The sequence below is a fragment of the Anomaloglossus baeobatrachus genome, chromosome 10, assembly GCF_048569485.1.
Source record: "Anomaloglossus baeobatrachus isolate aAnoBae1 chromosome 10, aAnoBae1.hap1, whole genome shotgun sequence".
NCBI classification, from domain to species: Eukaryota; Metazoa; Chordata; class Amphibia; order Anura; family Aromobatidae; genus Anomaloglossus; species Anomaloglossus baeobatrachus.
Genome location: NC_134362.1, coordinates 28,867,463 through 28,894,180, shown reverse-complemented (window position 1 = coordinate 28,894,180; position 26,718 = coordinate 28,867,463). Strand labels below are relative to the sequence as shown.

General features: G+C 47.2%; 1 protein-coding gene across 2 annotated transcripts in view; it reads left to right on the top strand.

The window, feature by feature from the left end:
• Positions 1-4,319: 4,319 nt before the first annotated feature.
• GAS2 (growth arrest specific 2) overlaps positions 4,320-26,718 on the top strand; it is a 129,475-nt gene continuing 107,076 nt past the window's right edge. The window contains exons 1-3 of one of the 2 annotated variants that reach the window (XM_075325601.1): positions 4,320-4,530; positions 10,379-10,538; positions 14,708-14,832. In XM_075325601.1, coding sequence (XP_075181716.1) covers positions 10,394-10,538; positions 14,708-14,832 — 270 coding nt within the window. In that variant the 5' untranslated portion in view covers positions 4,320-4,530; positions 10,379-10,393. Of the gene's footprint in view, positions 4,531-6,937; positions 7,145-10,378; positions 10,539-14,707; positions 14,833-26,718 lie in introns of those variants that run through there. The other variant, XM_075325600.1, reaches the window with a different exon arrangement.

Here is a 26,718-nt window from a genome sequence, read left to right as displayed (position 1 = left end):
AGTAAACATGCAACATTAAGCATGTGAATTGCAGCCTTAAGACTAGAAAAAAAAACCAAAGAGAAAAATTGTAGGAAAAATACCCTGACTATAAATAAATAAATTGCAAGTGCTTAATAACAGGGTACTTAGTGTATACATTTTTGCAAAAAGGTAAAAAGCCGTCTCACCTCGTCACGTTGTACCCATCTGAGACAGTCCCTAACCTATTGAAGTTAAAAACATTATCAATACCTGACTTGTGTCATGTCAAAACTCCAATATGAATGGTGGCAATGGTGGTCTGTTTTCTTGCTTTATTGCAAGTTGGGGGCGCAGCCATCCTAATACTGAGACTGAACGGCTAATTGCGTCTCACTTTGCTGCGTATTTAATCTGGGACCCAGCCGACCACTGGCCACCATTCATATTGGAGTTTTGACATGTATACACTACGGTAAGCACCCTGTTATCAAGCACTTGCAATTTATTTATTTATAGTCAGGGTATTTTTCCTACAGTAGTTATATTCTTGTATTATTCAATTAATTATTTCTTTTAAGATCTCTGCTTGCTGTTAGTGTATGGAAACAGTCTTGTTCTCATTAGGGGTGCTGATCTAGTCACACAGGTGAAATCTGTAACAATGATTCAGTTTAGGGAAGGGAACTTGCACCTTTCCTGAGTTCTATTTTGGAGAATGGGCTCCTTTTTAACTCCAACATGCCCTGGTGAGAAAATGGACTAGATTCCCAAACTTCTATAGTTTGTCTCACAGAGGATATTCTCACAGATGTACCAAACATTATGCAAAGTGATTAGAGCTAGTTATGGACAAAGTGTAAATAAGTTAGTTTCAATTATTGACAAACAGCTCAGATTTTATAATGGGAACTGACCATTCATGTAAAAAGGTGCTACAGAATTCTGTTCTTCCCCTTTAAAATACTGTGTGAATAAGTTTTGAGCTTCCTGTAACCAACAGATGCAGCAGGAGGGAGTTTGTCAGATGTAGCAGAGAACATCATTGAGTTCTTTAGATACAGCACAGCTTTTCAGATGAGCAAAGACGTGTTTGTCAGATGCACAACTCTCCAATATACAGCAGAGCTGAGTTTAGCAGATGTAGCAGAGCTCAGTGTAGCAGATGTAGCAGAGTTGGCATTATCCAATGTAACAGTGCAGATCTCATGCTATGTATGTACAGAGCTGTGTTTGCAGATGCTTCCTAGCTGATTATTACATGCAGATGTAGCAGAGCTAAGTGTGCGTTTAGCACAACCTGTAAAGATATTGCAATATTTTATCTATATTTTTGAAGCCAAACCTCCAATATTGCCACATATTTATTAATAATTAATTTGCACTAATTTGGAAAACAATCTCTTAATGAAAGTTTTGGTAGCAAAATAAGGGCAGGGTTGCGGAATTGACTTTTTATATTTATGAAAAAATCATGGACAGACAATATTTGTTATGACCACATCTAATATATAAAGCTGTGTGTGTGTGTGTGTGTGTGTGTGTGTGTGTGTGTGTGTGTGTGTTAAAGGAATCCGCACCGTTGCATTTACAATCATGAAATTTTGCACAGACGCCCCATGTGACTCAAGGAATGTCATAGACTATGCTTTGACGGGAAAAATGTAACCACACACTTTACAGTTACTCTCAAAAAAACCTGCCTCCATTAAAGTCAATGGACTTTATATTCCAATGTTAGGTTATAAATAGGGGATGTGATTGGTTGCTATAGGAACCAAATATATTGTTTGTATAAGAAGCTTATGTGTGAGGTAATAAGATGTCGGTGGGGAGACAGATAGAGAAAGACATAGACAAAGGCAGACAGAGAGACAGAGAGAGACAAGGTAAAAGACAGGCAGACAGGGAAAGAGACAGAGATAAGGAAAGAGACAGAGACAAGTAAAGAGACGGAGAAAGAGACAGAGAGAAACGGGGAAAGAGACAGACGGGGATAGAGACAGACGGGGATAGAGACAGACGGGGATAGAGACAGACGGGGAAAGAGACAGACGGGGAACGAGACAGACGGGGAAAGAGACAGAGATAAGGAAAGAGACAGAGACAGATGGGGAAAGAGACAGAGACAGACGGGGAAAGAGACAGACGGGGAAAGAGACAGACGGGGAAAGAGACAGACGGGGATAGAGACAGACGGGGATAGAGACAGACGGGGAAAGAGACAGACGATGAAAGAGACAGACGGGGAAAGAGATAGACGGGGAACGAGACAGACGGGGAAAGAGACAGAGATAAGGAAAGAGACAGAGACAGATGGGGAAAGAGACAGAGACAGACGGGGAAAGAGACAGACGGGGAAAGAGACAGACGGGGAAAGAGACTGACGGGGAAAGAGACTGACGGGGAAAGAGACTGACGGGGAAAGAGACTGACGGGGAAAGAGACTGACGGGGAAAGAGACAGACGGGGAAAGAGACAGACGGGGAAAGAGACAGACGGGGAAAGAGACAGACGGGGATAGATACAGACGGGGATAGAGACAGACGGGGAAAGAGACAGACGATGAAAGAGACAGACGGGGAAAGAGACAGACGGGGAACGAGACAGACGGGGAAAGAGACAGAGATAAGGAAAGAGACAGAGACAGATGGGGAAAGAGACAGAGACAGACGGGGAAAGAGACAGACGGGGAAAGAGACAGACGGGGAAAGAGACTGACGGGGAAAGAGACTGACGGGGAAAGAGACTGACGGGGAAAGAGACAGACGGGGAAAGAGACAGACGGGGAAAGAGACAGACGGGGAAAGAGACAGACGGGGATAGAGACAGACGGGGATAGAGACAGACGGGGATAGATACAGACGGGGATAGAGACAGACGGGGAAAGAGACAGACGATGAAAGAGACAGACGGGGAAAGAGACAGACGGGGAACGAGACAGACGGGGAAAGAGACAGAGATAAGGAAAGAGACAGAGACAGATGGGGAAAGAGACAGAGACAGACGGGGAAAGAGACAGACGGGGAAAGAGACAGACGGGGAAAGAGACTGACGGGGAAAGAGACTGACGGGGAAAGAGACTGACGGGGAAAGAGACAGACGGGGAAAGAGACAGACGGGGAAAGAGACAGACGGGGAAAGAGACAGACGGGGATAGAGACAGACGGGGATAGAGACAGACGGGGAAAGAGACAGACGATGAAAGAGACAGACGGGGAAAGAGACAGACGGGGAACGAGACAGACGGGGAAAGAGACAGAGATAAGGAAAGAGACAGAGACAGATGGGGAAAGAGACAGAGACAGACGGGGAAAGAGACAGACGGGGAAAGAGACTGACGGGGAAAGAGACTGACGGGGAAAGAGACTGACGGGGAAAGAGACTGACGGGGAAAGAGACTGACGGGGAAAGAGACAGACGGGGAACGAGACAGACGGGGAAAGAGACAGAGATAAGGAAAGAGACAGAGACAGATGGGGAAAGAGACAGAGACAGACGGGGAAAGAGACAGACGGGGAAAGAGACTGACGGGGAAAGAGACTGACGGGGAAAGAGACTGACGGGGAAAGAGACTGACGGGGAAAGAGACTGACGGGGAAAGAGACTGACGGGGAAAGAGACAGACGGGGAAAGAGACAGACGGGGAAAGAGACAGACGGGGAAAGAGACAGACAGACACAGAGATAGAGAGAGACAAACACAGAGACTGATACAGAGACAGAGACACAGAGACAGACACAGAGACTGGGAGAGAGACAATTACTATCCCGGGCAACGCCAGGTACTACAACTAGTAATAAATATTTATGATTTTAAGTGATCCATGTCTACCACCCATAGTTCTGATATTAATTGTGAGCTGTAAAATGATAATTACAGTCAAAATAATCTGTATAAGTTTAAAAAAAAAATCACAATTGCCTTCAATCTTTTTTACAGAAAGTGCAAAAAAATTGCTGTTTTTAGGGACTGTCCTGGAATTTCTGGACAGTCGGCAATCCAGATTGGGGGCAGCAGAGATGCAAAAATCTCTTTTTTTGTAAGTAGCAATTCAATGACAAACTCAACTCTGCTACATGTGTGATATTAGGTTTTCTAGTTTTCCATTGACTTACTACCTGATTCTGTATGAGTAAAATCTCTGCTGATGTGAGAGCAATATCCCAGGATGAGTGGTTTGCAGCCGGTGACCCAGATTCTGCCGCATTGTGCGAGCAGAGGAGGATCGGGAACCAGAGAGGGGTGATGACTTTACTGGCAAAACACAAGCCCCGTCCTGTGCCCGAAAAAAAAGAAGGTTGTCTCTGTAGTCACATAAGAAGCTCAGTGTTCAGAATGGGGCGGGGGGGGGGGGGACCCTGCAGTTTGTTGAAAGTGTTACATGCCATTAGGTCCAGTGTAAACCATCCCGGCTAAAATTCTTCTGCCTGACAATGGCTCTCTCAGGGCGAGATGTGCTCTTACTTTAATGGGTGAAAAAGGAGCAAAAAAGGGGAACAGAGAGGAAAGAAGAGAGCAGAGTCCTGCAGGAGAGAGCGGAGCGTGCGCAGCCTGAAGAAGGACGAGGTAAGGGGAGCGCTGATACATTGTGTCCATCCACAGCCTCTGATGAGAAATACAGTGGAACCTTGGATTAAGAGTAACTTGGTTTTGCAAAACTTTTTACAAATGTATAACTTGGTTTAAGAGCAATGCTTTGCAATAAGAGCAAACTCCCACCGTGCAAACTTCCGGTTCTGTCCTTTCAACACGGTCTGACCGTCATCTAGGTAACTTTCTGTACATATGTACTGTTTACTATATACAATATACCATTGTACAGTACAGTATATATTATATAGCATATCTATCAATTTGCATTTGTGAATACAGTATTGTACTTTCTTATTAATAACCAGTGCAGCACTTTGCTTGTACTGTACCTCCCGCACACCAACACTTCTACTATAAGCTAACATGCAGTTTGATTAGTTTTATATGCTTTTACTGTACAGTATTTTGCATTAGTGACTGTAATAATGTTATATGAATACAGTGCATTATTTTGTATTACTGTAATAAGTTTGTATAAATACAGTAAATATGTTTGGGTTGTGGAACGAATTGTCTGCGTTTCAATTATTTCCTATGGGAAAATTCGCTTTGATATAAGAGTAACTTGGTTTAAGAGCTCACTCCCGGAACCAATTATGCTCGTAATCCAAGGTTCCACTGTATGTACAAGAAATGTATCTTTGCTTACAGATTCGCTGAACTTGTCACTGACCAGATTCCCTAGCCATGCCATCAGTTACAGGGGCATGTGCACACTGAGGCTTTTTGCTAAGTTTTTGAACCAAAAATGGAGCAGAAGCTTCACGTTTTTGAGGAGTTTTGAGTTTTTGAGAAAGATTGGAAAGTTTTGCTCACTTTTGTTCCTAAACAACAGTTTTGCTACTAAACAAGACCCCATGTGCTCATACCCTCGGATAGGAAACTCCTCTGGAGGGGATGTAGTTGTGGTTTTACCATCAGTTCTATGGGTAATACATTGATATCATAAGATGTGGCAGATGAAGCAGAGCTGAGCTGTGTTGTGTCTGGTTTTATTTTCTGACTGTGGAGTGAAATGACATTGTCTGCTATATATGTGATGAGATATAGCAGAGCTGAAGTTATCAACACTCGCTCTTATATATATATAGTATGTATCTGTGTATAAGCACAAACACACATCATTTTATATATATATATATATATATATATATATATATATAAAATGATGTGTGTTTGTGCTTATACACAGATACATACTCATATATATATATATATATATATATATATATATATATATATATATATATACATACACAGTATTATCTGTATATAAACACGTGTGTGTGTGTGTGTATATATATATATATATATATATATATATATATACTTGTGTTTATATAGCTACAGCAGAGCTGAAGTTGTCAACTGTCTCCCTATATATATATATATATATATATATATATATATATATATATATATATACATACACATACACAGTATTATCTGTATATAAACACGTGTGTGTGTGTATATATATGTATATATATATATATATATATATATATATATATATATATATATATACATACACACTTGTGTTTATATAGCTACAGCAGAGCTGAAGTTGTCAACTGTCTCTCTCATATATATATATATATATATATATACATACATACATACATACATACATACAATATCTGTATATAAACACACACAGTTTATATATATATATATATATATATATATATATAATGTATAGTTATACACATATATGTGTGTGTGTGTGTGTGTGTATATATGTTTGTGTTTATATACAGTTATATCAGTTGACAGGTATGATATCATATATAGAGGTGCATGGGTCTGTCTATGCAGAAATAGCAGAGATGAGTTTGTCATATTCTTTTAGGCTAATATATTAGGTGGCATTTTGGAAAAATTCTAGGTAACACTTGCTAATGGTGGTAGAGCTGATTTTGTTATCTATGAACTTCATATGATGCAAGCAATCCTACATGTAATGGTGTTATATACATTAGGCAGAGGGGCTGAGCTTGTATGTTGTGGCATTATAATTTATAGAAATTAGGGTAAACCTGTTACTTTAGCCACTGGCGGACACATACAGAAGAGGGCCCAGTTTCAGGACAATTGATGGGCCCTTTTCAGCCCTAGAGCTCAACATAATGCACAATTACATCTGCTTTGGAGGTAGAAATGGCCCCTTTATCTCTTGGGCCCCGGTGCGGCTGCAGAGGTTGCACCAATGAAATATCCGCCCCTGACATAAGCCCAGAAGAAGAAAATTACCATTTTATACTTACTACATGAACACACATACAGTCATTTTTATATCTGTTCAGATGTAGGAGAGATGAGTTTGCCAAGTTTTTGCACGTCTAAGAAAAGTTTCATACTGCCAGGACGGAGGGCGGACGGTGTCCATAGTGACTCCATCAGCTTTATTGAAGTCCACGGCTCTATCGGGGGTCTGTTGAGGGTCTTGTCGGAATTTTTGTTTTTCGTTGTGAACCTATCGTGGCACTCATGGTTACATTGCAATGTGTTATCTGTGATTTTACATGGGACTGCAAGTGAAGGCGAAAGAACGTAAAGACAAATTCAGCTCTGCTACATCTACATGGTAAATGGCTTAATGGTCGTGCTGTGTAATTTTATTGTAGAATTATCGTGTTATAATCGTTTCCGCGGATCTGGCGCTTGTTAGTGATTGGAGTGAGAACTTTAGAGTGGTCATTACGGTCACTCAGAGAATTGTGACCAGGATTGTTAGAACAAGATTTACAGGCAACTGACGAGCAATAAACGGACGGTTCTGGAATAATTACATTAATTGTATTTTAGAGGAAACTTCTGTATACGGATGTGAGCTGAAAAGAATGAATGAGCAGGGGGTGCGGGACCTTTAATTAAATTTGATATTGTCATAAAGTTTCATCTTGGGGCTGGTTTATGCCTTCTCGGGGCTAGTTTATACCTTCTCGGGGCTAGTTTATACCTTACAGAAGAATGGCTAATATCGAGCTACCTATTCCTGGTATTACAGATGTCTGTATAATACAGGAGCCGCTCATCTTATGGTCTGTGAATGGAATAAGAACCCAGAACCCTCTCTTCTCACTCCATACAATTAACTAAATGCATTTACCTTTCAGGGGTACACAGAAATCATAGGGCACCACCAAAAGTACTACATCTGTGGCAACAGTACTGTCAACCGTTCCATTTTAGGTCCAAAATTCTGAGTTTAACAGCAGCATTATAAAGTATATAATAAAGTTTATAATTGTGGTTGTTTGCAGTCACCACCAGAGGGAGCTCACTGTATTCAATGCAATCACCACAAGAGGGAGCTCACTGTATTTAATGCAGTCACCACTAGAGGGAGCTCACTGTATTCAATGCAGTCACCACTAGAGGGAGCTCACTGTATTCAATGCAGTCACCACTAGAGGGAGTTCACTGTATTCAATGCAGTCACCACTAGAGGGAGTTCACTGTATTCAATGCAGTCACCACTAGAGGGAGTTCACTGTATTCAATGCAGTCACCACTAGAGGGAGTTCACTGTATTCAATGCAGTCACCACTAAAGGGAGCTCACTGTATTCAATGCAGTCACCACTAGAGGGAACTCACTGTATTCAATGCAGTCACCACTAGAGGGAGCTCACTGTATTCAATGCAATCACCACTAGAGGGAACTCACTGTATTCAATGCAGTCACCACTAGAGGGAACTCACTGTATTCAATGCAGTCACCACTAGAGGGAGCTCACTGTATTTAATGCAGTCACCACTAGAGGGAGCTCACTGTATTCAATTCAGTCACCACTAGAGGGAGCGCACTGTATTCAATGCAGTCACCACTAGAGGGAGATCACTGTATTAAATGCAGTCACCACTAGAGGGAGCTCACTGTATTTAATGCAGTCACCACTAGAGGGAGCTCACTGTATTCAATGCAATCACCACTAGAGGGAACTCACTGTATTCAATGCAGTCACCACTAGAGGGAACTCACTGTATTCAATGCAGTCACCACTAGAGGGAGCTCACTGTATTCAATGCAGTCACCACTAGAGGGAGCTCACTGTATTCAATGCAATCACCACTAGAGGGAGCTCACTGTATTCAATGCAGTCACCACTAGAGGGAACTCACTGTATTCAATGCAGTCACCACTAGAGGGAGCTCACTGTATTTAATGCAGTCACCACTAGAGGGAGCTCACTGTATTCAATTCAGTCACCACTAGAGGGAGCGCACTGTATTCAATGCAGTCACCACTAGAGGGAGATCACTGTATTAAATGCAGTCACCACTAGAGGGAGCTCACTGTATTTAATGCAGTCACCACTAGAGGGAGCTCACTGTATTCAATTCACCACTAGAGGAAGCTCACTGCATTCAATGCAGTCATGGCTGGAGGGAGCTCACTGAAGTCAATGCAGTCACCACTAGAGGGAGCTCACTGTAGTCAATGCAGTCACCACTAGAGGGAGCTCACTGCATTCAATGCAGTCACCACTAGAGGGAGCTTACTGTATTCAATGCCGTCACCACTAGAGGGAGCTCACTGTATTCAATTCAGTCACCACTAGAGGGAGCTCACTGCATTCAATGCAGTCACCACTAGAGGGATCTCACTGTATTCAATTCAGTCACCACTAGAGGGAGCTCACTGTATTCAATTCACCACTAGAGGGAGCTCACTGTATTTAATGCAGTCACCACTAGAGGGAGCTCACTGTATTCAATGCAGTCACCACTAGGGGGAGCTCACTGCATTCAATTCACCACTAGAGGAAGCTCACTGCATTCAATGCAGTCATGGCTGGGGGGAGCTCACTGTAGTCAATGCAGTCACCACTAGAGGGAGCTCACTGTAGTCAATGCAGTCACCACTAGAGGGAGCTCACTGTATTCAATTCACCACTAGAGGGAGCTCACTGCATTCAATGCAGTCATGGCTGGAGGGAGCTCACTGTAGTCAATGCAGTCACCACTAGAGGGAGCTCACTGTAGTCAATGCAGTCACCACTAGAGGGAGCTCACTGTATTCAATTCACCACTAGAGGGAGCTCACTGTATTTAATGCAGTCACCACTAGGGGGAGCTCACTGCATTCAATTCACCACTAGAGGAAGCTCACTGCATTCAATGCAGTTATGGCTGGAGGGAGCTCACTGTAGTCAATGCAGTCACCACTAGAGGGAGCTCACTGTAGTCAATGCAGTCACCACTAGAGGGAGCTTACTGTATTCAATGCTGTCACCACTAGAGGGAGCTCACTGTATTCAATTCAGTCACCACTAGAGGGAGCTCACTGTATTCAATTCACCACTAGAGGGAGCTCACTGTATTAAATCTTTATTGTATTAAATCTGTATTAAATCTTTATTTTATATATAGCGCTAACATATTCCACAGCGCTTTACATACAACAGGAACACTGTCCCCATTGGGGCTCACAATCTAAATTCCCTATCTGTATGTTTTTGAAGTGTGGGAGGAAACCGGAGTACCCAGAGGAAACCCACACAAACACGGGGAGAACATACAAACTTCTTGCAGATGCTGTCCTTAGTGGGATTCGAACCCAGGACTCCAGTGCTGCAAGACTGCAGTGCTAACCACTGAGCCACCGTGCCGCCCACCAATGCAGTCACCACTAGAGGGAGCTTACTGCATTTAATGAGGAGCTGGTTAAACCTGTATATTGTGAGCTCCCTCTAGTGGTGGGATAATTTATGACAGAAATGTCCTCCTGTCCCTCACTGTAAGGATAAAACCTGAAGGCAAGCGTTAACAGCAACACTGACATGTTCTTATGTTGTCCTTCTTATGTGTCGCAGACATTTTCCAGAACGATGATGTGCACCACAATAAGCCCAGCAGCTCGGGGGCCGGGCCTCTCCGACATGCACCAATACAGCCAGTGGCTGGCCATCCGCCATGAGGCCAATCTGCTCCCCATGAAAGAAGACCTGGCGCTGTGGCTGACAAACATGCTGGGTAAGAGACGCTGCACTGTATGATTTCTACACTATGTATAGATCTATAACTACAAGGGATTAAGTAATCCTTACATTCAGGTCTAAGTGTTTTTTTAAATCAAAAACAGAATATTCCCTAATATGTACAAGAATATAACTACTATAATACTGCCCCCTATGTACAAGAATATAACTACTATAATACTGCCCCTATGTACAAGAATATAACTACTATAATACTGCCGCCTGTGTACAAGAATATAACTAATATAATACTGCCTCCTATGTACAAGAATATAACTACTATAATACTGCCCCCTATGTACAAGAATATAACTACTATAATACTGCCCCTATGTACAAGAATATAACTACTATAATACTGCCCCTATGTACAAGAATATAACTACTATAATACTGCCTCCTATGTACAAGAATATAACTACTATAATACTGCCCCTATGTGCAAGAATATAACTACTATAATACTGCTCCTATATACAAGAATATAACTACTCTAATACTGCCCCCTATGTACAAGAATATAACTACTATAATACTGCCCCCTATATACAAGAATATAACTACTATAATACTGCCCCCTATATACAAGAATATAACTACTATAATACAGCCCCTATATACAAGAATATAACTACTATAATACAGCCCCTATATACAAGAATATAACTACTATAATACTGCCCCTATGTACAAGAATATAACTACTATAATACTGCCCGTATGTACAAGAATATAACTACTATAATACTGCTCCTATGTACAAGAATATAACTACTATAATACTGTCCCCTATGTACAAGAATATAACTACTATAATACTGTCCCCTATGTACAAGAATATAACTACTATAATACTGTCCCCTATGTACAAGAATATAACTACTATAATACTGCTCCCTATGTACAAGAATATAACTACTATAATACTGCCCCCTATGTACAAGAATATAACTACTATAATACTGCCCCTATGTACAAGAATATAACTACTATAATACTGCTCTTATGTACAAGAATATAACTACTATAATACTGCCTCTATGTACAAGAATATAACTACTATAATACTGCCCCTATATACAAGAATATAACTATTATAATACTGCCTCTATGTACAAGAATATAACTACTATAATACTGCCTCTATGTACAAGAATATAACTACTATAATACTGCCTCTATGTACAAGAATATAACTAGTATAATACTGCCCCTATGTACAAGAATATAACTACTATAATACTGCCTCTATGTACAAGAATATAACTACTATAATACTGCCTCTATGTACAAGAATATAACTAGTATAATACTGCCCCTATGTACAAGAATATAACTACTATAATACTGCCCCTATATACAAGAATATAACTATTATAATACTGCCCCTATGTACAAGAATATAATTGCTATACGGTGAAACAGTATACTGACTAATTAGCCAAGGCAGATCTGCTGATCAATATGGCTTCTGGTCCATCACACATTCTGCCTTCTCATCCAGTTTGTGTCCTTGTGTATTGCCGGTTCTTTATAAGTCTTAATGTATTTTCCATTTTCCACTTTCCTGCGGCTCGGCGCGGTCTTCTCATTTACGCTAATATAGGTGACCTGTAAAATATGTCAGGGCTCTGGTTTAGAAACTCGGTACAACCTTCTACAGCCATAAAGAATGGCAAATTGAAAGCTGACACCTAATATATTTTTCATTGGTTACAGATGTTCAGCGTAAAAGTAATTTATTTTCTGAGCGCTCAGACAGGGGAGAAGGCAGAGCGAACATGTACAAAGAAAGTTATAACTTTGTATGTCCCATGCCAACAAATTGTATCATTTCCCCCACTGTCGGGGGCACGAGGCTTACAAAAGGCGTGAATCCTAATGTTACTTGTATAGCGGTATTATTTACACATCGTATTTACAGTTATGGCCAAAAAATTTGAGACTGACCCAAATTTTGGTTTTCATAGTTTGCTGCTTTAGTGTTTTTAGATCTTTTAGTTGGAAGTTTCTATGATTACCAAAGTACAATTATAAAGTATTTCATAAGTTTTTAAACTTTTATTGACAAATACATGAAGTTTCTCTAAAGACTCAATATTTACAATGTTGACCCTTATTTTTCCCGAGTTCTACCGTTCACCCCTGGTCAAATCCTGACTGATGTTAATGCAAGTCACTACTTACAGGTTGAATATACGGGAGAGTAGTCAGGAAAGCCGGGGTAACAGGAAGACAAGTATGGGTACAGGGATACACAGAGGCATAGTCAGGTCACAATCCGGGGGTCAGTATTCCAGGAATGCACATAATAGATTCAGGGAGTAAACTGAGACGTGGTCAGGTAACGGTCCGAGGTAAAAGGCAGGAGGTCACGACAGGAACAGGGAGCGGGCAGAGAGGAGTCAAACAACAGTCCAAGGTCAAGAAACAAAGATTAGAACACAAGCACAAACACAGGTAAACAGCACAACTACAGAACCAGAGAGTAAGACTGGCGAGGTCCTGAGAGAGCATGCTCAGTAAAGAAGCAGAGCAATTACTAGGAAGGTGGAACACTTGAGCAATCAGTACCTCCCAGAACCAGAACATCCAACTGGCAAGGTTCTGGGGGAGCATGTTCAGTAAAAAAGCAGAGCAATTACTAGGAAGATGGAACACCTGAGCAATCAGCACCTCTCAAAACCAGCATGGAATCCTGTGCAGTCAATCAACCTGCTAGCTCAGTGGCTCAGGAAAACACAGCAGAGCATCTCCTAATGTACAAGATGCTCTGCACAGAGGAATCGTGTTACTACCAGCAATATAGTTCAGGAAAACACAGCAGAGCATTTCCTAATGTACAAGATGCTCTGCACAGAGGAATCGTGTTACTGCCAGCAATATAATCCAGGAAAACACAGCAGAGCATTTCCTAATGTACAAGATGCTCTGCACAGAGGAATTGTGTTACTGCCAGCAGTATAGTCCAGGAAAACACAGCAGAGCATGTCCTAATGTACAAGATGCTCTGCGCAGAGGAATCGTGTTACTGCCAGCAATATAGTCCAGGAAAACACAGCAGAGCATCTCCTAATGTACAAGATGCTCTGCACAGAGGAATCATGTCACTGCCAGCTCTGTAGTCCAGGAAAACGCAGCAGAGCATCTTTTAGTGTGCAAGATGCTCTGCACAGAGGAATCGTGTCACTGCCAGCTCTGTAGTCCAGGAAAACGCAGCAGAGCATCTTCTAGTGTGCAAGATGCTCTGCACAAAGGAATCGTGTCATTGCCAGCTCAGTAGTCCAGAAAAACACACAGCAGAGCATCTTCTAGTGTGCAAGATGCTCTGCAAAGAGGAATCGTGTCACTGCCAGCTCAGTAGTCCAGGAAAACACAGCAGAGCATCTTCTAGTGTGCAAGATGCTCTGCACAGAGGAATCGTGTCACTGCCAGCTCTGTAGTCCAGGAAAACACAGCAGAGCATCTTCTAGGTGCAAGATGCTCTGCACAGAGGAATTATGTCACTGCCAGCTCTGTAGTCCAAGAAAATGCAGTAGAGCATCTTCTACTGTGCAAGATGCTCTGCACAGATGAATTGTGACACTGATTACCTGTTCTTGTCTAATCAGCGCTCGTGGTTTTCACAATTTTCTGGGTTTTTTTTTGTCATCCATCTGCTTTTTGAGGATTGCCTACAGGTTCTCAATGGGACTGAATTCTTGGGTCATGGACCCAAAATGTCAATGTCTTGTGCACCAAGCCACTTAGTTATCACTTTTGCCTTGTGACATGGTCTCCATCATGCCGGAGAAAGTATGGTCATCCCCAAATTGCTCCATGATCATTGGGAGAAGTAGCTCTTGTAGGATGTGTAGATTCCACTCTATATTCTCTTAGGTAGAATTCTGAGCGTCCCCCCTCCATGGGTGAGAAGCCCCCCACATGATGGGTCTCGGAGTGCTTTACTGTTGGCAGACACCGGACTCATGGCAGCGCTCACGTATTCTTCTCCAGACAATTATTATTCCAGATGTCCCAAACAATCTAAAGGGGGATAACTTTACTCACGTCCTCTGCACTCCATTCCCTGTATCTCCTGCAAAGATATTTTCTCTAATGATGCATATATATATATATATATATATATATATGTTATGTTTGACCTCTAGGTTTTCTTGGCAGGGAAGGAGGTAACGGCGGAGACGTTTATGGAGAAATTGGATAATGGGGCCTTACTCTGTCAGCTGGCAGAGACTCTACAGGGTAAATTTCGAGAGAAGCTCATAGAAACCCGGAAGACTGATAAGGTGAGTGGTCTTCATATCCTATCTCTGCTCCTCCCATCATTTCATCGATAGATCTAGAGCGGAGAATCACCTAATCGAGAAAGTGCATCAGGCGATGAGAGGGCTCACTCATGGCGGATACACCATTCATATATAATTGCATATATTTCTCATGGTTCGGTTTGGGGATTCATTCTGGTGACCTGTTGCTCCATGGTCGGTTCCTCTGTCTGCTGGATATTGTCTTTTCTTTCCTGTCCAAATGCTGATGGTTCCAATTGTCTTAGTTCTCCCTTCTTTGTTTGCTCCTCTCCAGTTTCTCATTTTCCAGTTTTGGTCCGCACTATCACTTTATGATTTGGGTTTTATATGTTCACCTTTCACTGCACTTCCTTGCCGGCTATACCTCTAGATTGTGTTTAGGAGCTCCAGCGCTTCACCTTAGAGGTTTATCTTATTGGGTAAACACCGGTTAAGTTCCTACAGTAAGTCGGTTTGCTTTCCTTCCCAGCACCTTTTCCTTTCACCTGTTAAGTTTCCGAAACGTTTTATTTGGTCCACTTATGTGTAGCTCTCTTAACCTTCCCCTCTCTACCTGATTTTGTCACTCAAGGTTTTTGTATCTTCCTGCACTCCTTCCTCTCCCCTTGTCGGCAGTGTGTTGTGGCATCCCCCTGGTCCTTCAAGAGGTATGAGAAACCCCTTGACGGCCTTTTAGGGAGTCAGGTCCTAGTTGGTGTTTTCGAGTTGTGCGGCTTGGGTCTTTGTAATCTGTACAGGAACCAGTTGGGTGCAAGATCAGCATCTCCCTGTAGTTGGTTTTCCCTTTTCCGTTAATATATTAAAGTATGATAGCATGTATGTATGAGCATATATATTTTTGTGTGTACAGATTTCCCTGTGTATGCACAGTATTGTGTTATTGTGTTTGCCAAGTGTGTATAGTTGCGTGTTTGTAATTGTTTAAATGTACTGTACCAGTCAATGGTTTTTGGGCAGGTGTCTAAAAAAAGCTACAAAGTAAGATTTTTTTTAAAAATAGAAGTGTTAATAGTTTAATTAGTTAATAAGATTAAAAATCCAATGAATATTTGTTGACCACCCATCGCTTTCATCACTTCTTTTCAGTCTCTTATACAGTTTTTGAAGGCATTTGGCAGGAAGGTTTTTCCAAACATCTTGCAGACCTGACCCCAGATCTTCTGTGTATGAGGCTTGTGCGGATCCTTCTGTCTTCTGACCCCAGATCTTCTGTGTGTGGGGCTTGTGCGGGTCCTTCTGTCTTCTGACCCCGATCTTCTGTGTGTGGGGCTTTGTGCAGATCCTTCTGTCTTCTGACCCCAGATCTTCTGTGTATAAAGCTTGTGCGGATCCTTCTGTCTTCTGACCTCAGATCTTCTGTGTATAAGGCTTGTGCGGATCCTTCTGTCTTCTGACCCCAGATCTTCTGTGTATAAGGCTTGTGCTTATCCTTCTGTCTTCTGACCCCAGATCTTCTGTGTATGAGGCTTGTGCGGATGCTTCTATTTTCTGACCCCAGATCTTCTGTGTATGGAGCTTGTGCGGATCCTTCTGTCTTCTGACCCCAGATCTTCTGTGTATAAGGCTTGTGCGGATCCTTCTGTCTTCTGACCCCAGATCTTCTGTGTATAAGGCTTGTGCGGATCCTTCTGTCTTCTGACCCCAGATCTTCTGTGTATAAGGCTTGTGCGGATCCTTCTGTCTTCTGACCCCAGATCTTCAGTTTATAAGGCTTGTGCTGATCCTTCTGTCTTCTGACCCCAGATCTTCTGTGTATAAGGCTTGTGCGGATCCTTCTGTCTTCTGACCCCAGATCTTCTGTGTATAAGGCTTGTGCGGATCCTTCTGTCTTCTGACCCCAGATCTTCTGTGTATAAGGCTTGTGCGGATCCTTCTGTCTTCTGACCCCAGATCTTCAGTTTATAAGGCTTGTGCTGATCCTTCTGTCTTCTGACCCCAGATCTTCTGTGTATGAGGCTTGTGCGGATGCTTCTATCTTCTGACCCCAGATCTTCTGTGTATGAGGCTTGTGCGCATCCTTCTGTCTTCTGACCCCCGATCGTCTGTGTATGGGGCTTGTGCGGATCCTTCTGTCTTCTGACCCCCGATCTTCTGTGTCTAAGGCTTATGAGGATCCTTCTGTCTTCTGACCCCCGATCTTCGGTATATGAGGCTTGTGCGCATCCTTCTGTCTTCTGACCCCCGATCTTCTGTGTATGGGGCTTGTGCGGATCCTTCTGTCTTCTGACCCCCGATCTTCTGTGTCTAAGGCTTCTGAGGATCCTTTTGTCTTCTGACCCCTGATCTTCTGTGTATGAGGCTTGTGCGGATCCTTCTGTCTTCTGACCCCCGATCTTCTATGTATGGGGCTTGTGCAGATCCTTCTATCTTCTGACACCCGATCTTCTGTGTATGGGGCTTGTGTGGATCCTCCTTTCTCTTCATGTGGTCCTGGACAGACGGGATGATGATAAGATCAGGGCTCTGTGGAGGCCAAATCAGTATTTCAAGGACTCCTTGTTCTTCTTTACTCTGCAGATAGTTCTTAATGACATTGGTTGTATGTTTGGGTCTTTGTCCTGTTGGAGAATAAATTTAGAGCCAATCAGATGCCTCCCTGGTATTACATGGAGGATAAGTATCTTCCTGTATTTCTCAGCATTGAAGACATTAAGAAATGGGCAATGTTGAGCACCATAGACGCAGTGGTCGGGCAAAAAAACTTAGTGCAGAAGATGAAAGACACATCATGTTTACTACGCTTCAAAATGGGAAGATGTCCAGCAGTGCCATCAGTTCACAACTGGCAGCAACCAATGGATCCAATTACACCCATCTACTGTTCGGAGAAGTCTGGCCAGAAGTGTTTTCTTTGTGGAAGAATTGCGGCCATAACTCAGACATTTGACATGGAAGCACAAAAACAGAAACTAAGGTACTGAAAATTGGCAGCAGGTGCTCAGGACTGATGAGTAAAATGTGAAATATTTGGCTGTAACAGAAGGCAGTTTGTTCTCCGATGGGCTGGAGAGAGGCACAATAATGAGGGTCTGCCGGAGCAGTCACGCACGGTGGAGGGTCCTGCAGGTTTGTGGCTGCTTTTCTGCTTATGTAGTTGAAGATTTGGTCACAATTAATAATCTGCTCAATGCTGAGAAATTGTAACGCCTGCCTGGATCCACAGACCCAGACGTGCTGTAATGGACAGGCTAGAGGGAAGCCACTCACCAAGCAGGACCCCTAGAACCCTGAAACCCTTTAACCCCTATACAGGGATTTGGAATTACACAGGGCCCTGGAGATCACTGTGAAGCCCCACAGGTGTTGTGTCGGCGCATTACCTTCAGGGACTCCACTCGGCTGGATCTTGTCACAGGTAGGAGATCTTCTTCTATTTGTCGTGACGCCACTCTCAGTATTGCGGTCAGTGGGGACCGCCACTGCAGGTTGAGGGACGCCTGGGGCTGATGGTGAGTGCAGTTAGTTGGAATAGCCTCCTGAGAGTGAGGCAAGCCCCAGGGCCCTGTGTAGGTGTGTAGAACCACAAGGCGCAGAATAACTCCACACAAGCAGGATGTCTTTCAGGGTTTTTACTCACAGTTGATGGCAGGGTGAGTGACCCGGGCGTAGCTGGGATGAACCAAGTGGGAACCAGGTGTCCTTCAGGCTGACTTGTGAGGGTGACTACCAACTCGCCTTCCTTAGCCCTTGGTGGTTTGGGGTAACCCCGACTTTGAGTCCCTATGGGGGTCACCCAGGGAAGATGCTGCAGCCTCTCTCCCCTTCGTTCGCCGTTTGCTTGTCGCCTGGACCAGGCCACTCCAGCTGCTTGCCTCCTGTGACCTATGGGCCCTAACTGTGGCTACGTGGCTGCGGCTTTTGTGGTGTTGTGGCGTGGGCTTTGAGAGCCCCACACCGGCAGGTTTAGCAAAAGAAAGCTGGATCTATCTCCGCTTCGGGAACTGCCGCCCGTTTGGGCCTGGTACTCTCTAGCAGTCTCCTTACTTCCCACTCCGTGCTCTCTCTCTAGCTGAGATGGGTTTCGGGTAGCCCTCCTAGTTGACCGTTCTCCCCCGTCGGTAGCCACTGCGCGGACGCTGTCAGACTACAGCAGCCCAGGGGAAGGGGTCAGCTCTCCTCGGAGCTCCCTGGACTCTGCTCTGAACCGGCTCACATCTGGGACCTTCACTGCTGCTCCTGTCTGAGCTTCACTTTCCTGCTGCTCACTCCTCCACCCTCTGCTTCAGACTCCTGACTGTCTACCCCTCCTTCTCTTTTCCCTTTGTGCCTGCCTACGCCACCTAGCAACCAGACTCTCTTACCACACCCCTTGAGAGGAGATGGAGGCTTTTGGCCCCCTCCACTATTCCAGTGAAGGTGAAGGCTTTTCCCCCTCCTGGGATCCCCAGGGGTCCTCTCATGGGTACATGTGTGAGACCTGATTACTATGCGCCTGTGTACCACACCTCGGTCAGCCTTCTGGATTACCTGTATTGTACTGTCCCCAGCATGGGTGCAGTACTCAGTGGTGCCTGACCAGGTCAGGGGCGCCACATTCCCCCTTAGTTATCACCAGCACGTCCTCGGGCTGCAAGACAACATTTTAAAATGCATAAAACATTAAAACATGTAAAACATTTTTAAAAGCACCAGGTACCATACATCACCACCCTCCACCCACAAGTCCGTTAACCCACCCAAAACCCTTTCACGTTGGCCGCGACTTCAGCCACTTCTGGCAGGATGTAGAGGCGGCTTTCATGGGCTGGTGGTTTCAGGGTATACCTGGCCTGGTGGATCCGCGCCTTCAGCCTCTTCTGGCAGGATGTAGAGGCGGCCTCCACAGTTGGTGCTGACCAGGTACCCTCTTTGTGGTGGAGAGCCAGGCCCCATAAACAGGCATGCTCTCTGGTCGCAGGTGAGCCAAGGCCCTATATACGGACGGGCTCCTCCTGGTTGCAGACGAGCCAAGCCCCTAAACAGGCTGACTCTGGTGGTGGTGGTGGTGGTGCCCTCTGGTGTAACTATTTACACTGCGAGAGTTTGTGGCTATAGCCAGTTCATAGCCTTAAGGTTTATTTCTCACAATAGTTTATGTGGGCACATCTCTTAAACTTGAAAACGTTGCAAACAAACTTTCCAACTGGTCAAAACTTGCTGTACTTTACTTGAACTTATGCAGACTCCTCTTCACCAGGGCTCGGGCCTGTAGGGCTGCGGCACCTGTTGGTTTCTTGACCTTTTTCCTCATCTGTTGTGGTCTCATCATTAGGTCTTTGGTCTTTTCTTTCTTTATTACTGTCTTTCCTTTCTTTATTACTGTCTTTCCTTTCTTCTTTGGGACATGGTACTACATCTAGCGCGTACCAGCCTCTTTCGCCTTGATGCAGGGTAAACTGTACGGAATCTCCCATTTTTAAGTTTCTGCCAGGGTGTCCTCTGGGCAGATGAGCTCTCACATCTCTTCTATTGACGAAGATACCTTCTTTGATACCAGGTGCAACAATAAACCCGTATCCTGACTTTAGGCTGAAGTCCTCCACTACTCCTCTACAAAGGGGTCCTCTGACCTGGGCTTTGGACCTTCTCAGGAACCGTTTTTCTTGTAGGTCTCTGGCTGTGACTTCTCTCTGCTCTGGGGATGGCGGTGCAGGGAAAGACTGGGTTCTACTGCGGCGCTGTGTCTTGCGGGCTGGATTCTGCGAAGTGCAGCTTACAAGCTCCCAGGTGAGGCTTTGGGGCAGATCTTCCTCAGCAGAAGGTGTTAGGTCTTCCTCATCCCAGCGGGAATACGGCAGCATCTCCGGCTCTGGGCATGAATCCACTGCTGGTATCTCCTGAGTCAGCTCCTCAGTTTCCTGGCCTCCTCTCCCCCTTAGTTCTTCTTGGCACCCCTTTGGTGGCGGTGCTGGGGATGAACTTCCTTCAACAGGCCCAGGCGGGGGATTCTTTGGCGTGGTTGCTGCAGGGGTTGCTGGAATCCTCTTGGGGGTATGCGGAGGGAGCATGTACTGGTCCACCAACCATTGTGGAAACTTGGCCTCCATGTCAGCCTTCAGCTGCCAGTATGCGGGGTCCTCCCCCAGCGTGGGCTTTCCAGCAGGGACCTCTTTGGACTGGGGAGCGGTGTCTGCTCTGGCCTTGCAGGCCGGGGTAAATGGTGATGCAATCTCTTGGCGGGCCGCGCCCTGTATGGCGGCGGCCTGGTCTTGGCGGGCCGCGCCCGGCATGGCGGCGGCCTGGTCTTGGCGGGCCGCGCCCTGTATGGCGGCGGCCTAGTCTTGGCGGGCCGCGCCCTGTACGGCGGCGGCCTGGTCTTGGCGGGCCGCGCCCTGTATGGCGGCGGCCTGGTCTTGGCGGGCCGCGCCCTGTATGGCGGCGGCCTGGATCGGCGTCGCAGCTGCGATGGGGTCTGTGCAGGCTGGGCTGGGCGTCGCTGCAGGGACCGGGTCTTGGTGGGCCGAGCAGGGCATCGCTGCGGCGGCCGGGGCTTGGCGGGCCGAGCAGGGCATCGCTGCGGCGGCCGGGGCTTGGCGGCCCGAGCAGGGCATCGCTGCGGCGGCCGGGGCTTGGCGGGCCGAGCAGGGCATCGCTGCGGCGGCCGGGTCTTGGCGGGCCGCGCAGGGCATCGCTGCGGCGGCCTGGGCTTGGCGGGCCGCACCTGGCGTGGCTGCGGCCTGGCTCAGCGTCGCCGCGCCGGGCGCCTCTTCAGGGACCGCGGGCGTGGCAGCAGGGGTCGGGGCATCCGGGCCGGCAGGGGTAATACTGGACTCACCCATCGGTGGCAGCATCGGGGTCTGAGTCGTCGCCGTCCGGTCTGGCACTCGTCGTGCGGTTCCCCCTTCATAGGCCTGAACCGCGGCAGCCATCTCCAGAAGTTCCATGCGTTCTTCTCTGATCTGCTCCACGACCCGAGTCTCCAGTCGGTCGCAGAACTGGGCCAGCTCCCGATACCACCAGGCAGCGGAGCCCGGTTCTGGGTTTCTGCGGTCAGACGCCATTTCCTCTGCGCCCTCTCCTGCACGACTCTCCAGCTGTGGACTCGCCGTTGCCTCTAGTAGCAAGCTGTTCAGTTTCCGCTCTGCCTCCTTCAGCAGCTCCTCTCCCAGCAGCAGGCTTCTGGCTCCCTTTCTGTCCCGACGTCTCTGGACGCTTCCGCTCTCTTCACAAGCGAGGTCAGAACTCTGCAGGGGATCTCTGGGTAGCCACACCTCTTCGTGGGCGGTAACTTCTTCCAGCGCGGGCTGCTGTTGTTTTTCAGCGCGCTTTTCATGGTGGCAATATGGCGGCGCTTCCAATTTTTCAAGCGGACCGCCTAGGCACATGGTCACCTGTCTGAACAGGTCTAGTCCTTATCCTGTTCGTGACGCCAGATGTGAAGCCCCACAGGTGTTGTGTCGGCGCATTACCTTCAGGGACTCCACTCGGCTGGATCTTGTCACAGGTAGGAGATCTTCTTCTATTTGTCGTGACGCCACTCTCAGTATTGCGGTCAGTGGGGACCGCCACTGCAGGTTGAGGGACGCCTGGGGCTGATGGTGAGTGCAGTTAGTTGGAATAGCCTCCTGAGAGTGAGGCAAGCCCCAGGGCCCTGTGTAGGTGTGTAGAACCACAAGGCGCAGAATAACTCCACACAAGCAGGATGTCTTTCAGGGTTTTTACTCACAGTTGATGGCAGGGTGAGTGACCCGGGCGTAGCTGGGATGAACCAAGTGGGAACCAGGTGTCCTTCAGGCTGACTTGTGAGGGTGACTACCAACTCGCCTTCCTTAGCCCTTGGTGGTTTGGGGTAACCCCGACTTTGAGTCCCTATGGGGGTCACCCAGGGAAGATGCTGCAGCCTCTCTCCCCTTCGTTCGCCGTTTGCTTGTCGCCTGGACCAGGCCACTCCAGCTGCTTGCCTCCTGTGACCTATGGGCCCTAACTGTGGCTACGTGGCTGCGGCTTTTGTGGTGTTGTGGCGTGGGCTTTGAGAGCCCCACACCGGCAGGTTTAGCAAAAGAAAGCTGGATCTATCTCCGCTTCGGGAACTGCCGCCCGTTTGGGCCTGGTACTCTCTAGCAGTCTCCTTACTTCCCACTCCGTGCTCTCTCTCTAGCTGAGATGGGTTTCGGGTAGCCCTCCTAGTTGACCGTTCTCCCCCGTCGGTAGCCACTGCGCGGACGCTGTCAGACTACAGCAGCCCAGGGGAAGGGGTCAGCTCTCCTCGGAGCTCCCTGGACTCTGCTCTGAACCGGCTCACATCTGGGACCTTCACTGCTGCTCCTGTCTGAGCTTCACTTTCCTGCTGCTCACTCCTCCACCCTCTGCTTCAGACTCCTGACTGTCTACCCCTCCTTCTCTTTTCCCTTTGTGCCTGCCTACGCCACCTAGCAACCAGACTCTCTTACCACACCCCTTGAGAGGAGATGGAGGCTTTTGGCCCCCTCCACTATTCCAGTGAAGGTGAAGGCTTTTCCCCCTCCTGGGATCCCCAGGGGTCCTCTCATGGGTACATGTGTGAGACCTGATTACTATGCGCCTGTGTACCACACCTCGGTCAGCCTTCTGGATTACCTGTATTGTACTGTCCCCAGCATGGGTGCAGTACTCAGTGGTGCCTGACCAGGTCAGGGGCGCCACATCACTACCTGTGGAAGGCTGCAGTCCGATGAGAGTAATCGTCAGGCAGGGTCAAACCGGGAAATGCAAAACAGGGACAGAATCGGCAGACAAGGACGTAATCAGAAAACGGAGCAGAGGTCAAATCCGGATCAGGCAGCGAGGTACATAAATAGCAGGCAGAAGGGTAGTCAGAAAACACGCAGAAGTCAGAACAGCAGAATCACTAAACAGAATAGGGCGGATCAGGAGCCAGAAAATCAGAACTATCTCTGGCAGATGTCAGCAGACAGGAGGGGAACCAAGAAGGGTGTGGTGTCTTCCCATAGGCTGTAGCTGAATGATGGTAACTTCATGAGCAGAGCTTGCACCCACCGGCGCCGCTGGCATCGACTCCTCTCCCATCACCAGCACTATCCACAGCAGGAACACGGCGTCACCTGGCGATCGAAGTAGAAGTCGCTGGAGCGGATTCGGGATGTTACAGAACTACAGGCAAATACTTATCCATCATATAATATCCTCAGGGAGGTGTCTGATTGGCTCCACATAGATTCTGAAGAAGGACAACGAACCTAAACATCCAGTCAATATCATTAAGAACAAGGAGACCTGTATCCGGCACTGCATATCACTGATGTTCTCTGGGATGACATGAAGAGACAGAAGGATCCGCATTTTTAAAAAATCGTTTATTCTTCTTTGCGCCGGTTTTTCATTGTACCCGTGGTAGCACACATCGCTCCGTCTGACACCCCGGGAATGATGAACTGCAGCTTACCTGCGGCCAATGCAGAAGGAACAAGGTGGGCGGGATGTTTACGTCCCGCTCATCTCCGCCCCTCCGCTTCTATTGGCCGGCTGCTGTGTGACGTCGCTGTGACGCCGAATGTCCCTCCCCCTTCAAGAAACGGACGTTCGCCGCCGACAGGGAGGTCGCTCAGCAGGTAACTGCGTGTGACGGGGGTTTAACCACTTTGTGCGCCACGGGCAACTAATTGCCCGTGACGCACAAACGACGGGGGCGGGTACGATCGCTTATGCGATCGCACGATTTATCATCCCGTGTGACGCCCGCATCACTCTTAATGAGCAGCCCTTCAGACCTCACCACCACTGCTCATTGGCATTATTGAATCTGAGGTACGTCTACCATATCATGTACTAGCCCTGAAATCGCTAATCACTTGTATATCACTAGATCCATCACCGCATTCGTATAGCTATAGCAGTATGAGTGACAATACCACACATATGGCATAGGATAACACAATAATGCCAAGCAGCAGCTGCAAAGCACATTTTACAATGCACAGAAACAGAACAATACTGATTAGATATAAAGGGGGTGTTACACACTAGCGATATCCCTGGTGAAAGCACCCGCCCCCGTCGTTTGTGCGTCACAGGCAAATCGCTGCCCGTGGCGCACAAAATCGTTAGGAGCCGTCACATGGACTTACCTGTCTAGTGACGTCACTGTTGCCGGCGAACCGCCACCTTTCTAAGGGGGCGTTTCGTTCGGCATCACAGCGACATCTCTAAGCGGCCACCCAATAGAAGCGGAGGGGCGGAGATGAGCGGCCGGAACATCCCGCCCACCTCCTTCCTTCCTCATTGCCGGCGGCCGCAGGTAAGCTGCAGTTCGTCGTTCCCGAGGTGTCACACGTAGCGATGTGCGCTGCCGCAGGAACTACGAACAACCTGCGTCCTCAACAATCAACGATTTTTTAAAAAGGAACGACGCTTCAACGATGGACGATAAGGTGAGTATTTTCCATCGTTAATGCTCGTTCCTTGCTGTCACACGCAACAACGTATGTGTGTCACGGCTGGCTACAAAACATAGGGGGAGCCCTCGTCGTTTTTTTTTATTATTTTTATTTTTTTTTGCTAAATACAAGGCTAAGCACCCTTTAGTGCCACATGAAAGTCACTAAAGGGTGCCAGCCTAGGATATGCAGGGGGTGGGACATTATCCCTCTATCTATCTATCTATCTATCTATCTATCTATCTATCTATCTACATAGTTGTCACGGGCGGGGAGGAGGATGGCAACCCTGCGCTCTCCCACAGCTCGGGTCCGGCCGCTGCTGCGGCGGCTGCTGCTGCTCGGTGGTGGCTCAAGCGGTGGGCCGGATCCCAGGGTCTCGAGCGGCGCTCCTCGCCCGTGAGTGAAAGGGGTTGGTTGGTGGTGGGGATTTGGTTATTGTCCGTGACGCCACCCACGGTTGTGGTGATTTTTGGTAACACCACCGCTGCTCTGTATGGGGATCCCGGGAGCGGTGACAGGGAGCAGCTGAGTTGTTAGTTCTCCCCTCCGTGGGTAGGGGTTGGTTGTCCCGGGGCCCCGTGATGGGGTGGAGGATGGGTGATGGCAGGCGGGTTGCGGGGCCTGGTGAGGTGCAGGGTCGCGGGGGCAGCGCTGTGCCGCATGGCACGGTGGTACTCACTCAGCCTGAGACGATGACACAGTTCTCGGTAAAACACACGGCTGGAAAGACGGTTCCCACGGACGGCTGCTGTTGCTTTTCCCCGGTAGTTAACGGTGACTGTCTCTTTCCCTGCACCTAGTACTTCTGTTGGTTCCAATGGGTTCCCACCGGTAACCCGCTCCCCGGCTTGGATATGGGCCGGAGGAGCCCCTCTTTGCCCGCAGGCGCTGGCCCTGAGAAACTGGTGCCTTGGCAGTGGCGGTGTCTCTCTCATACGGTTGGACTGTTGCCTTCAATCGGGACTTAGTCGTTTGGAAACCCGGAGGTCCCCTTCACTGACGGATTTGGCAAATTCACGGCGACTCCAAGCCTTGCCGGGGTCCGAAAGGCCCCTGCCAATGGTGCTGGCTTCTCCTTGTGTACCGGTCCGGTACCGCCGGGCCACAGCCCGTCCACAGCCCGTCCACGGTCCTTACGGCAACTCCGATAGGCCACTCCTGCAGACAGTCACCGCCGTCTGCTAACCTTGCTGTCACTGTCCGGGGCACACACCCGGACGCAGTCTCACAGTTGCTCTCCTACCACTTTGCTCCTCACACTTTTCTGTCCAAAACTAATCTGTTTGCTCCTTCCACTTTCACCTCCAACACTAATCTGAGCTCTTTTCCCGCCTCCAGGACTGTGAACCCCTCGGTGGGGGGGACCAACCGCCTGGCTCCACCCCCTGGTGTGAACATCAGCCCCTGGAGCAAGGCAACAAGGATTTTTGGGTCTAGCTTTGATGTGCCTAACCGGGGTGTAGGGTGTGGTGATGTCATTAACTGTGACCCCTGGCTTGTCCAGGGCGCC